The sequence below is a fragment of the Paramormyrops kingsleyae genome, chromosome 5 (genome assembly GCF_048594095.1).
Source record: "Paramormyrops kingsleyae isolate MSU_618 chromosome 5, PKINGS_0.4, whole genome shotgun sequence".
NCBI classification, from domain to species: domain Eukaryota; kingdom Metazoa; phylum Chordata; class Actinopteri; order Osteoglossiformes; family Mormyridae; genus Paramormyrops; species Paramormyrops kingsleyae.
Window position 1 is genome coordinate 15460937 of NC_132801.1, and position 13939 is coordinate 15474875.

Below are 13939 nucleotides of genomic sequence, written 5' to 3' on the forward strand. Positions count from 1 at the left end.
ATCTCTGGAAGCCCTAAGTTCACATATTCTTTACATGGCAATTTAAGGGCATTTGTTAGGTCAGTTAGGTGTTCGTAAGATTCAACAAGCTCATGAATGGTCACAGTGTAACATATCCAGTTATAAACACTCTTGAAAATAGTTATAGCAATCAAATACAGTTTACAATATAATTATTAAGCAATATTCAGATCAGGAAAAAAATCTCCATTTTTTTTTCTTTTTGTTAATTGGCTTGCTTAAATCATTTGATTAATAACAAGCACATAACTTAATAGCACAATGTACAATCATCTTACTTTACATACCTCAAATTAGAATTAATTCTGAACTCAGATCCCCTTCCTCTCAGTAAGCAGAACATACAGGAATTGGATGTGGTTTGATGCAGAATAAGAAATGTTGGACAGTAACAATATACAGATGTAATACAACAATCCAGATGTGATTCAGCAACAGTAAGGTGCAGGATTGTTAGAAAATAATCATTATATAAAAGTGCAAAACAACAAGAATAATACAACATCAGCGTGCAAAAACAGTTGTAGTGCTGTAGGGTAGAGCTCTGCAGCGTGATTGTGGTAGGAAAGGTGTTATGTCTGGTTGAGTTAGGTAAGGAGCTGAGGAGCAGTTTTTGACCATGTTTTGCTTTGCAGTGAGGTCAGTAGGCACACATTCGTCAATGCATGCTCAGCGTTTCCATGTGTAACAGAGAGATGAAAAGGAGTAGATGAAGCCTAAAGCAGAGATAAACAAAAAAAAAAGCAAAACCACACTTCCTGTTAAACAGCAGCAGAACTGCTTGTCTCTGTTTGTTTTTGTTACATTTAAAATCAGCAGCCCTCGTCTGCATTATCAGTGGGTGGGCAGATAATGGAGTCCCTCCATTGGATTTGCCTCTTAGGGTTCTTCTCTACTCAAGCCGTCTGTACCTGGTCAGGTAAGTGATGAAGAAATCACATCTATAGCCCAATGACTTCTAATCAAAGAAAAACTGAACCTGGAAAAGTTGAATGCTCTGCAGTCATTTCAACAAGCTTTAGACAACTGCCTATTGTCTATAAATCTGGAACTAATTTTAAGATAATTAACAGTAAATTGTGCATTATTTTTCACAGTTCAGTAACTAAGGGCAGGATATTCAAATATTTGTAAGCTATTACAAATACATGTATTTAAATTATTTTTTTGCTGTCCCAAAAAAAAAAGTACCAGTTAAGTACCAGAATACCAATGCTGTTAACAAAGCATAGAAAGCAAAAAAGGACAGAGAAGCTTTTATTTCTGTGCATTTGTATTAGGATGAATTCGCGGACGATTACGTCACCCACGTGACATGGAATTAACTTTACTATAATATTCTGGAAAGTTGTAATTGTGGATTAATTGCGTGTGGACTGATCGTCCTGAAATTCAGATCAATCGTCCATGATTCACCCCAAATGTTACTAAACTGCACGAACATGTTATTTACCGATCCCCTGTAAAACCTAATTTTGCCATAAATAACTTGGGCTCATAAAGAGAAGCCAGGATGCTCATCTGGGCCATTAGATCGGCATGCAGGATGCTTATCTTGGTTTCGGGAGATAGGGTGGGGGGTCGGTATACAGCACACTGTATTGCCTTTAGGGGGAACAGGGAGGCATTGCGCAAGGACACCTATTGTAGTATGTTATCGCAAGCAGCATCACTCGGACAAAAGGGGCAATTGGAGCACACTATATTGCCTGGGGGGAAGGGGTGAGCCTGGCCAGCTTACCCCCTGCCCACATGCAACTCTAAATTTAGTATGAAGGAAGGGGGAGATCCCAGTACTGACCGGAGTTCAGCCGTGGGATAGAGCGCGCATCGCCCGGCACTTTCTCGGAACTCACGTGTTGGTCTCCTGCCAGGACTGAAAGGGCTCCCCAGTCCATGTGTGAAGGTGGGTGATGATAGCACGTCCGAGTGTAAATAGCTTTGCAACTGCTTATGCTTTCCATTGATTGTTGCGAGTAAATTATCGTCGCTTGTGATAATATTTCGTAACTTTTTATGTTTCCTTGCTTCTTGTATGTGTAATTGCTTCTTTTCTATATATATTCATACCTTTGCACCTAATACTATTCTATAAGATATATATTATTTGATATCCGTTGTAGTACGAGTTGTTTTGCATTGCCTTCAATATGATAGCTCAGTATTGGTGTTAATGTGAGATCATTTTGTATTACTTATTAAAGTGTATTTGAGTGAACCTAAGCGTGCCTGTTTGTTCCTTCGAGAGCCTTATATCCCTCTCTCATCCAATTTTAAGAGAGCATTTTATCACATGATGTTATGATACTGGTAGATTGTACAACATGTTTCATCTGTAACTCCATCTTCTTCTCCTCACAGAACAGCATTTGATCCTACAAAGTCCAAAAGCAATTTCTCTGATGAAGGTCAATTCCACAGCCAATATAAAATGTTCCTCCACAATCCACAACCTGGTTGGTCTCTATCTGAAGAGACGCTTCTATAGCAACACGGAGATACTCTACGTGTCTCTGAGCAACCTGAAGACAAACATAAATAAAATGTACCAACACAGACACTCCATGACAGGCCAGTGCTGTGATTTTACCTTCCATCTGTCACAGCTTATGGTGGAAGACTCAGACAGCTATTACTGCAGCTGGAGACAGATAAACACCCAAAAAATGGATGCTGAGACCTACCAAAGTGAAGACACAATTATTACTGTCAGAGGTACATGGGGAAGAGGATCAGACACATTAAGCCTTCCAACGTTCATGTACAATGTTTAGAATAATGTCATGTTTTTAACTTCCCAGCTCCATAAGCCTTGTAGTTCAATTGAGATCTGCGGAGGCTGTAGACTGCTTTAAAAATTGTCTACATTTCTGAACTGCCTTCACACATAAATGTCCAGGACTATTTAGGATGATGCAGCAGCAATAATATTGTTTCATTTCTGAAGTGTAGAATTTGCTCACATGCTGATTGGGGTGGTGTGTGGCTCAGGATGCTGTACTCATCATCAGAATATTGCCAGTTCAAATCCCATATCAACAGTGTGATTTCATCCCTCGATTCGCTGGGCAACCCCAGTGCTTCCAGTGACTGGCTGGTCCTGCTTTCCCAATTGTATGTTCTTTGTATAAAAGCTTCAGTAACACTTTACATGAGGGGATACAAATAATCCAGTAGTACACTCTAACGTAATGTATTAATTAACAGGAAATTACATACTGATCCCATGTTCATTCATTATTAATAAATCATGACAGTTCATGTATTTCATGCAGTTACTATATTAGTTCATGATTAGTACCTGAGTAGTAACTGAGTTACTAAGTTCCCCCCTAGAGTAAAATGTTACCAAGTGTCTGCTAAAAAGATCACTGTTGTCTTACATGTTGGTCATATTAGGCCAAATTTGACTTCAGCAAACCAAGACGGATTATAACAAAGGACTAACAGACAATTATAACAAATTACTGGAAATGAACACACCTAAGCTACCATAACTGATGGCAAATACTGTATGCAGTATCTGTTTTGCTTATTTAATGTTGAGGTTCTGTCTCTCTCTGTACAGAGAGGGATCCTAAGGAAGATTGCAGAAGAAATGTCACCATGTATCGCGTCCATGGGCGTCGCCACCATTAAATCTGAGGGGGACGTGTCCCCCTCGCATTTCATAATTATTCGTTTGGACCCCCCCACATTTAACATAAAATATTAGTTTTATGCCAGTGTGTGTCCCCCACATTCAAAATGCTTCTGATGCCCCTGATCACATCCTATTCTTACTGGGTTTCACTGGGCTGCTCATCATAGTTAGTGTCCTCGCTGGCTTAATGGTGTGGTGCCAAATGTTTCCACTGCCATGTTTCCAGCTAGGTAATCAATAACACCTATCTAGCCCAGGCTAATTTCAGTGTCCTTACAGTGGCGTACGTGCCTGCTGTGCTCTATGCATTTCACATTTGCCCTTCCCAAGATGAATATGTCCTCCACATTCCATTTGGATATGTGGCTCATTCAAATCAGTGTGTACACCTGCTCAAAGAATCAGGCGACCAGTTTAATGTTATGAAAGAAATATATAATGCCTGGGTAATTCCACTATTTTCATTACAGGGAGACTTGTGAAATTCTTATATGAATTTACGTGATAAATACACGTGCTACAGCTTAAACTATTTATTCATACGTTGTTTTGTATTTTCAAGATGTCTTACGTAAAAACTGCAGCATGTGCCGTGCAAACCTTCCCTTCTAGTAAAGCTGTGAATAAGACACTACATCAGGGTTCTTCAAATCTGGACCTTGATTCCAAATCCAGGCCGTGTTTTCAGTTCTCCCAGGTAGTTAGTTTAATAATTACTGATTCTGATTGGTCAGAGGCTTCACACCTGACTGACAGGTAAAGGAAGGCTGGAAAAGCAGCAGTGCTCGGACCTCGAGGACCGTGATTTGAATAACCCTGTGCTTCATGAACCGGAAGCTGCAAATAAGTAGGTAAGTTAAGCCACGTGTGACTTTGCCATTAGTTTGGGGGACACGGGTCACCATGTACAAGAAACATAATAACAACGAATTCCGCAACCACGCCGTGAAAACGCAGCTGTGATCCATAGCTCCGCCCATAGCTCCGCCCACTGCTCCAATTAACATATATTTGTATGTTGTGAACTTGAAAATGAAAAAGCAAAGTAGGAAATGAAAAGTCAAGTTAGAAAATGAAAAGACAAAAAGGCTTCATTTAATTTTTATTTTTTTCACAAATGACTCATGCATGAGTGGAAAATTATAATGCAAATGGTACTATTTCATTTAAATTTTCATTTTTGCAGGATTTTTGCGCATAGACTTTGAAAACTAAATGGAAAAGTGGAGATTGTATTTTCATTTTATCATTTTCATTTTATTTTTTGCAGAAAATACCTCCCATTCCCCACCCTTTCACAGGTGTGGCTCATCAGTTACCAGAGAGCAAGTGCCCCCCACACCCCTCACTGCAGTATTTTATTAATGTGCATCATTATTGTGGGAGGAGTGTGAGGAATAACACAGGACATCACTTGCATCTTGCTCTAAAATTACGAGTCTGAACCACAGACATTCTAGTACAAGACTGATTCAAGACCGAGTGAAAATGTTTTCAATTCTGACATTAGTCTGAATCAGTGAAAAAAGAGGTCTTGAGACCAAGACTGGACTTGTGTACTACAACACTGTATGAACCATAACCTTTCTGTTGTGTTCCTGCTTTTCCTACACTGAGGTGGTAATGGATGATGTCTTGAATGGCTTGTCTGCTGACATTTTGCAGCGAATTCCCAACCATCTGCATTCCTATGTGCTGTCGTCCCTCTGTGTGATCATACATTTGTTTCTGTTCCAGGAATCATGAATTCCTAGAAATATCCCTAGAGCATGATGGGGAGACCCTGCTGCAGTTTGCAGCTGTCTATGGCTTCCGGAATATCCAGACCCTGGTGCACCGCATGAGGAAAGGAAGGGTCCCGTATCAGCTGGTAGAGGTTCTCTCCTGTCCAGGAGGTAATTTTTGCTGATTGCTCCGTATTGATGAAGGCAATGCTTATTTTTCAGTGTTTAAATATGATGGGTATGTTTCATTGGGTCAAAATACTGTATATGCTAAATAAATCGATGCAAATTATTAAACACCTAGTAGTTGGGTCCTGGGGAGGTGGGCAGGCATTTATATTTAACACTGCTATCTACAGTACATGCCCCCCCCCCTACCCTGCTTCCAGATCCCACTTCATATGACTTGTATAACATTGTTTTCTATTGAGTATAAAGATGTCTGCCTTATTTACTTAATGGTTGTGTGTTGACTGATGATGCATTTTCCTGGCCAAGTGTGATAGAAAGGCTGCTTTTATTAAATGTAATTGCATTACATTTACCTGAGGCGATGTGGAGGAGAAAGGCCTGAAATCTTCACCGCTTCTAATGATCGTGTTTGTTGTGCTCAATTATATATTTTAAACGAAACTCCCGCTGCTCCATTGCCAGGCTGCCTGAATGGCCGTGGGCAGTGTGAGGGGGAGGGCGGAAATTTAACAAAATTCATAAAACTGATGGTGACCAATAAGTAGCCCTACTGTTGCACTCTTTCATTGTCATTATTCTGCTGTTTCCCTGCTGATTAACGTGAGACAGGATCGTTAAGAAGCGGTAGCTAATTGAAATTTTGATCTATTCTTGTCTTTGCTTTTTGAATATATAAATATGTACAGCAGTTCTAAATGTTTATGATGTAAAGCACCAGGCAGTGTAAAGCGTGATGAAATTCAGGCGTATGGCATGAAGCAGGATCCAAATAAAATAATTTAAGGTTTAAGCTTCACTTGTGTTCAGAATCAAAAATAAAATTGAAAATCTAGAACTACATTCACCACTAGAGGGCTTTATTGGTCAGAACATGATGGCTGTAATTTTACAGAATACATAGTTGTTGCTCACATATATACTGTAATTATCTTTATCTTCTACATTTTAAAAAGTTTATCTGGACTTTAAAAAAGATAATCAAAGCATTGTTTGTTTCTTAAGAGTCTTGTCCCTATTAAAGAACATTATGCCAGAATTTCAGAAACAACTGTAAGAACTTCACTTGATTTCCATCTGGATTTAAATGATTTGTTGAAAAGTGGATGTGTGCCCTGCAATACACTCACATAGCTTACAACTTGCTCCCTTCTTCTTGCCTAAGCTTACTAATCAAATATGGAATTGTCATGGCTTTAAGAGAAAGGTGTTGACATAATGCAGTCAGAATGAAAGTGAAAGTATTTCTCCTCCCCCTTTTTATTAGTCTGGGTCAGCTTGCAACCCATTTCTCCCTCAGAGAGACACTGGCAGAGTGCAGTCACCAAACTGTAAGTCTGTATTCCTCTGCAGTTTATTTGCTTGGGAGTTTTAGAGGACAGGAAAAACTCAGAGGCATTGATAGAGTGCTGTGTAAACTGAGATCATGGTCAGGTCAGCTATTCAGATTCGTCTGATTTTGTTGTCTTTAACACAATAGTTATTAAATTGGTGATTCTATTGTACTAGAATATTCTTGCATAAATTAGCATAAAAGAAATGTGGCAAATACTGACATACTGTCAGCATCATGATGTAACTACTCTGCAATCTCCTTTACATAGAAATAATCAGCTTTACCTGAGGAACATTCATACCAAAGATCTGATTTGAGTTTTTTATACAAGATCAACTAGTACTTGCAGGAAAAAGTTGTACCATTTTGCGGGTTTATTGATTTTCATGTATTAATATATGCTAAAAGAAGAAAAGTAACTTTTTGAAATGAGTATTTTTCTAATACTTTTCAGGAATACAGAAGCAGCACCTAAGAAGATGGTATCGCATCCATGCCTTTTTGTTTTTGCTGTGTTTGGCCTCAGATCGACCATAGCTGGTGAGTATGTCTCACACTCTCCAATTTACTCCCCAAATCCAAATTTGAAAAACTATTTAAGTTTTAATTGATTATCTTTTACTTTACATTATGAGTTTCTTACCGTATGTTTATTATGTTTGATTTTTTAGGTGAGGTGAAGTGTAACATTTCCGTTGACAGCAGAAATGCAGTTTTGGACTGCCACCTACCATGTAAAGGTCTAATTACTTTTCTGAATTGGAATAAGAGTCAGTCATCACTTGCACTGTATGATGGAACCAACTACACACATATAAATCGCTTTGGATTCAGGCAGCCATGGAATCCCAGCTCACAGGACATTTCTCTCCAGATAAACAACCCTACAAAGGAAGACAGTGGGGAATATAAATATTCTGTACTTAGTACTTGTGAGGCTCTTGAGCGTTCTGTCCATTTGAATATTCCAGGTAAATATTAATATACATTCATGTACATTTAGCAAAATAATATTAAAAATTTTAAATTATATTGAATTATACTGTTGATCTTTTATTCCAGTCATGCTGGATGTGGTTATGGATGGATGGATGGATACATATCAGACTAGCTTTTCTAAAGATTGTTTTTTTTTTTAAAACTGGTTTCTTACTTCCACAGATCTGACAACCCCTTCTCCAATACAGCATAATGGTGAGAAACACACTGAGGTATTTTAACTATGTCACTGAATAATTTTTCAGTTAAAAGTGGCAAATCATTATATGGTATGTGTCTCTTCTTTCAGAATCTGAAACAGTGACAGGAAATGTCTTGGGACTGGAACAGCCAGGAAAATCGAGATACAGTCAAGTGATGCCTGTGGTTGGGATTCTTACAGCTGTCCTTGTATTGGGGATAATTGTCTTGTGGAAGAGGAAAAACATTCCATTTTCATGCTCCACATCAGAAATAAGTGAACACGAAAGCAATCTGCCAGTGGAAAACCTCCCCCTAGCAAACTGCAGAGTGTAGGGTTGAAGAAGGACTGTTACAGACAAAGTAGGGCACAGACACATATGTTGGAGAGATACACTGCAGTGACGCATGACTCTTGCTATGAAAATTTTATTTTTGCACCTAAACATGGACTTTTTTCCAGTGAATCTCACCATGTGAACTACTGATCATTTTATACCTGTACAGAGTTTTCAGCATTACTTACTGTTTGCACTGGGTCTAGGCTCCAAGGTTACTGCAGTCCTGTCATGGATGATGGCTTGATGGACAGATCAATGGATGGATTAATGGATTAACTGATTGATTGATTGATTGATTGATTGACTGATTGATAATATTATTAAATATTACACCAAAGCTATGTGTCTTTCTCATACAAATGTATTAATATGTTAATCAACTGTAAATATCGATTAAATAAAATAAGGTCTTCACAAGGATGATTGTAATTGTGATTTTCAGTCTCTGGAAGTCCTAAGTTCACGTATTCATTACATGGCAATATAAGGGCGGTTAGGTGTTCTTAAGAATCAAGAAGCTCACGCATGGTCACTGTGTAACATACCCAGTTATTAACACTCTTGAAAATAGTTATAGCAATTTAAAGCTGTCACAATATAATTATTAAGCATTACTCAGATCAGGAAAAAAATCTCCATTTTTTGTTAATTGGCTTGCTTAAATCATTTGATTAATAACAGGCACATAACCTAATAGCACAATGTACAATTCCTCTCAAACAGCCTAATTGCTCAAACATTACATCTTAATTTACATACCTCAATTTAGAATTAACACTGAACTCAGAACCCCTTCCTGTTGGTAAGCAAAACATACAGGAATTGGATGTGGTTTGATGCAGAACAAGAAATGTTGGACAGTAACAATATACAACTGTAATACACCAATTCAGATGTGATGCAACAACAGTAAGGTGCAGGATTGTTAGAAAAGACTCACTATATAAAAGTGCAAAACAACAAGAATAATACAACATCATTATACAAAAACAGTTGTAGTGCTGTAGGGTAGAACTCAGCAGTGTGATTGTGGTAGGAAAGGTGTTATGTCTGGTTGAGTTAGGTAAGGAGCTGAGGAGCAGTTGTTGACCATGTTTTGCTTTGCAGTGAGGTCAGTAGGCACACATTCGTCAGTGCATGCTCTGCATTTCCATGTGTAACACAGAGCTGAAAAGGAGCAGATGAAGCCTAAAGCAGAGATAAAAAAAAAAAAAGCAAAACCACACTTCCTGTTAAACAGCAGCAGAACTGCTTGTCTCTGTTTCTTTTTGTTACATTTAAAATCAGCAGCCCTCGTCTGCATTATCAGTGGGTGGGCAGATAATGGAGTCCAGGTACCAGGTCAGGAAAGTAATGAAATTGCATCTTTACTGCCCAATGATTTCTAATCAAAAAACATTTTAACTGGGAAAAGTTGAATGCTTTGTCGTCATTTCAAAAAGTTTTAGACAACTACCTATTGTCTATCGATCTGGAACTAATTTTAAGATAATTAACAGTAAATTGTGCATTATTTTTCACAGTTCAGTAACTAAGGGCAGGATATTAAAATATTTGTAAGGCATTACAAATACATGTATTTAAATTAGTTTTTTGCTGTCCAAAAAAGGAAGTTAAGTACCAGAATACCAATGCTGTTAACAAAGCATAGAAAGTATAAAAGGACAGGGAAGCTTTTATTTCTGTGCATCTTATCACATGATGTTATGATACTGGTGGATTGTACAACATATTTCATCTGTAACTTCATCTTCTTCTCCTCACAGAACAGCATTTGGTCCTACAAACTCCAAAAGCAATTTCTCTGATGAAGGTCAATTCCACAGCCAATATAATATGTTCTTCCACAATGCACAACCTGGTTGGTCTCTACCTGAAGAGGCGCTTCTATAGCGACACGGAGATACTCTACGTGTCTCTGAGCAACCTGAAGACAAACATAAATAAAATGTACCAACACAGACACTCCATGACAGGCCAGTGCTGTGATTTTACCTTCCATCTGTCACAGCTTATGGTGGAAGACTCAGACAGCTATTACTGCAGCTGGAGACAGATAAACACCCAAAAAATGGATGCTGAGACCTACCAAAGTGAAGACACAATTATTATTGTCAGAGGTACATGGGGAAGAGGATCAGACACATTAAACCTTCAAACGTTCATGTACAATGTTTAGAATAATGTCATGTTTTTAACTTCCCAGCTCCATAAGCCTTGTAGTTCAACTGAGATCTGCGGAGGCTGTAGACTGCTTTAAAAATTGTCTTGCAGCAAACAAACATTTCTGAACTGCCTTCACAGATAAATGTCCAGGACTATTTAGGATGATGCAGCAGCCATAATATTGTTTAATTTCTGAAGTGTAGAATTTGCTCACATGCTGATTGGGGTGGTGTGTCGCTCAGGATGCTGTACTCATCATCAGAATATTGCCTGATCAAATCCCATTACAGTGTAATTTCATCCCTTGATTCCCTGGGCAACCACAATTGTTCCAGTGACTGGCTGGTCCTGCTTTCCCAGTTGTATGTTGCTTTGGATAAAAGCTTCAGTAACACTTTACGAGGGGGTACAAATAATCCAGTAGTACACTCTAACGTAATGTATTAATTAACAGGAAATTACATACTGATCCCATGTTCATTCAGTATTAATCAATCATGACAGTTCATGTATTTCACACAGTTACTATATTAGTTCATGACTAGTACCTGAGTAGTAACTGAGTTACTAAGTTCCCCCCTAAAGGAAAATGTCACCATGTGTTTGCTAAAAAGATCACTGTTCTGTTACATGTGGGTCATATTAGGCCAAATCTGACTTCAGCAAACCAAGACGGATTATAACAAATGACTAACAGATGATTACACACCTAAGCTACCATAACTGATGGCAAATACTGTATGCAGTATGTTTTGCTTATTTAATGTTGAGGCTCTGTCTTTCTATCCATCTGTACAGAGAGGGATCCTAAGGAAGACTGTGAAAGAAATGTCACCATGTATCGCATCCTATTCTTACTGGGTTTCACTGGGCTGCTCATCATAGTTAGTGTCCTCGCTGGCTTAATGGTGTGCTGCCAAATGTTTCCACTGCCATGTTTCCAGCTAGGTAATCAATAACACCTATCTAGCCCAGGCTAATTTCAGTGTCCTTACAGTGGCGTACGTGCCTGCTGTGCTCTATGCATTTCACATTTGCCCTTCCCAAGATGAATATGTCCTCCACATTCCATTTGGAAATGTGGCTCATTCAAATCAGTGTGTACACCTGCTCAAAGAATCAGGCGACCAGTTTAATGTTATCATATAATGCCTGGGTAATTCCACTATTTTCATTACAGGGAGACTTGTGAAATTCTTATATGAATTTACGTGATAAATACACGTGCTACAGCTTAAACTATTTATTCATACGTTGTTTTGTATTTCCAAGATGTCTTACGTAAAAACTGCAGCATGTGCCGTGCAAACCTTCCCTTCTACTAAAGCTGAGAATACATGAACCGGAAGCTGCAAATAAGTAGGTAAGTTTGCAGAAAATACCTCCCATTCCCCACCCTTTCACAGGGGCGGCTCATCAGTTACCAGAGAGCAAGTGCCCCCCACACCCCTCACTGCAGTATTTTATTAATGTGCATCATTATTGTGGGAGGAGTGTGAGGAATAACACAGGACATCACTTGCATCTTGTTCTAAAATTACGAGTCTGAACCACAGACATTCTAGTCCAAGACAGATTCAAGACAAGAGTGAAAATGTTTTCAATTCTGACATTAGTCTGAATCAGTGAAAAAAGAGGTCTTGAGACCAAGACTGGACTTGTGTACTACAACACTGCATGAACCATAACCTTTCTGTTGTGTTCCTGCTTTTCCTACACTGCGGCGGTAATGGATGATGTCTTGAATGGCTTGTCTGCTGACATTTTGCAGTGAATTCCCAGCCATCTGCATTCCTATGTGCTGTCGTCCCTCTGTGTGATCATACATTTGTTTCTGTTCCAGGAATCATGAATTCCTAGAAGTATCCCTGGAGCGTGATGGGGAGACCCTGCTGCACTTTGCAGCTGTCTATGGCTTCCGGAATATCCAGACCCTGGTGCACCGCATGAGGAAAGGAAGGGTCCCGTATCAGCTGGTAGAGGTTCTCTCCTGTCCAGGAGGTCATTTTTGCTGATTGCTCCGTACTGATGAAGGCAATGCTTATTTTTCAGTGTTTAAATATGATGGGTATGTTTCATTGGGTCAAAATACTGTATATGCTAAATAAATCAATGCAAATTATTAAACACCTAGTAGTTGGGTTCTTGGCAGGTGGGCTGGCATTTACAACACTGCTATCTACAATACATGCCCCCTCCCCCCCACCCTGCTTCCAGATCATGTTTGTTGTGCTCAATTATATATTTTAAACTAAACTCCCACTGCTCCATTGCCAGGCTGCCTGAATGGCCGTGGGCAGTGTGAGGGGGAGGGCGGACGTGCGGATAAGGCCCTGCTGCAGCAGATGGAGGAGGCCTACAGCAGCCTGCCCGTCAGGCTGCCGGAGATGAACCCCGAGATCCAGCGGCTGTACCACAACTGGCTGGAAGGCCAGGACTCCCCGCGAACCATGCAGGCTCTCCACACCCAGTACAGCCAGAGGCAGTCTCAGCAGCTGCCTCCAGACATCCAGTGCTGAGGGGCACGGCCACTGCTCAAAGGACCCGGGATCCAGTGCCGAGGTGCTGCCACCGCGGGACTGTTGATTGATCACATGCATCGCGCATGAATGAAAGAGCACAAGAATACCGCCATATTGCCAGGAAGGCCTAAGAGGAATGGAAGCCAATCTAACTGGCAGTGACCCTGATGTGACCAATGAGGTTCAGTGCGAACTAGAATCATTGACTGCACTGAATGCAGGCCAGTGGAGTGTGGATTCATTTGGTAGTATTTAACCTGTGACAAATTTAGGAATTTTGGGGAGTGAGAAATATATACATTTCATTGCACATTTTAGTATGGTTAAATTTTCACAAAACACATCCTGCTGTAAAGCTATGCAGTTCACATACTACATTGCCCATAAAATCCTGTACCTTTCATGGGAAAACAATTGACACATCATTGGATAATTGGATAATTGGATACTGCAGAGAGGCAATATTTAGTCTGGTACATTTTCCCACCAGTTTTCCCTCTTGTCACGCATTAAAATGGATTTTGTTTGTGTGGATTTTTAAAAATCTGTATTATGTAATTAACACCCAACAGAAACTAGGAATTCAATTTTATTGGCCAAATGGTAACATGCATCTTGTACATTTTGATTAAATGCTTTCAGAAAAGTGTTTGCTGAGTTCTTTGAGGGGGGGGGGGATCCTGATCTTTATTTACCGAACACTGGGGGGTGTTAAAAATAAGAGTAATAGTAATAGGAAACAGTTTTTAAAACATAATTTGAATGTAATTTTTTAAATGTACGACACTGGCTTCTCAGATTGGAAAGTTAGTGGTTTA

General features: G+C 39.4%; 3 protein-coding genes across 5 annotated transcripts in view; all 3 read left to right on the forward strand.

Moving 5' to 3' along the window:
- Positions 1-13939, forward strand: part of LOC111856696 (uncharacterized) — a 29225-nt gene that overhangs the window by 12324 nt on the left and 2962 nt on the right. The gene's annotated exons all lie outside the window — the stretch shown is intronic.
- On the forward strand, positions 794-8853 carry LOC140577652 (uncharacterized). 2 transcript variants are annotated; one of them, XM_072712220.1, is made up of 8 exons: positions 794-940; positions 2383-4515; positions 5402-5559; positions 6845-6908; positions 7368-7453; positions 7585-7884; positions 8075-8124; positions 8202-8853. In XM_072712220.1, the coding sequence occupies exons 2-8, from the start codon at positions 4490-4492 to the stop codon at positions 8214-8216; spliced, it is 699 nt and encodes a 232-aa protein (XP_072568321.1). In that variant the 5' UTR covers positions 794-940; positions 2383-4489; the 3' UTR covers positions 8217-8853. The 2 variants fall into 2 exon arrangements, with proteins under 2 accessions (XP_072568321.1, XP_072568320.1); XM_072712219.1 differs by having other exon boundaries at positions 802-940; positions 8075-8107.
- On the forward strand, positions 10113-13767 carry LOC140590859 (nuclear prelamin A recognition factor-like). Of its 2 annotated transcripts, XR_011991726.1 has the most exons (5): positions 10113-10553; positions 11398-11547; positions 11872-11962; positions 12443-12600; positions 12877-13767. XR_011991726.1 is itself a non-coding variant. In XM_072712216.1 (4 exons), exons 2-4 carry the CDS (start codon positions 11937-11939, stop codon positions 13116-13118), a joined length of 426 nt encoding a protein of 141 aa, XP_072568317.1. In that variant the 5' UTR covers positions 10113-10553; positions 11398-11936; the 3' UTR covers positions 13119-13767. The 2 variants fall into 2 exon arrangements, 1 of the variants encoding a protein (XP_072568317.1); XM_072712216.1 differs by having other exon boundaries at positions 11398-11962.

Excerpts from the sequence above, each read along its gene's own strand:
- LOC140577652 (XM_072712219.1), top strand. The coding sequence starts at position 4,490 with ATGAACCGGAAGCTGCAAATAAGTAG. Across the intron at positions 4,516-5,401 it reads CGGAAGCTGCAAATAAGTAG|GAATCATGAATTCCTAGAAA; the intron begins GTAAGTTAAGCC and ends TTTCTGTTCCAG. Across the intron at positions 5,560-6,844 it reads GGTTCTCTCCTGTCCAGGAG|TCTGGGTCAGCTTGCAACCC; the intron begins GTAATTTTTGCT and ends CCTTTTTATTAG.
- LOC140590859 (XM_072712216.1), top strand. The coding sequence starts at position 11,937 with ATGAACCGGAAGCTGCAAATAAGTAG. Across the intron at positions 11,963-12,442 it reads CGGAAGCTGCAAATAAGTAG|GAATCATGAATTCCTAGAAG; the intron begins GTAAGTTTGCAG and ends TTTCTGTTCCAG. Across the intron at positions 12,601-12,876 it reads GGTTCTCTCCTGTCCAGGAG|GCTGCCTGAATGGCCGTGGG; the intron begins GTCATTTTTGCT and ends CTCCATTGCCAG.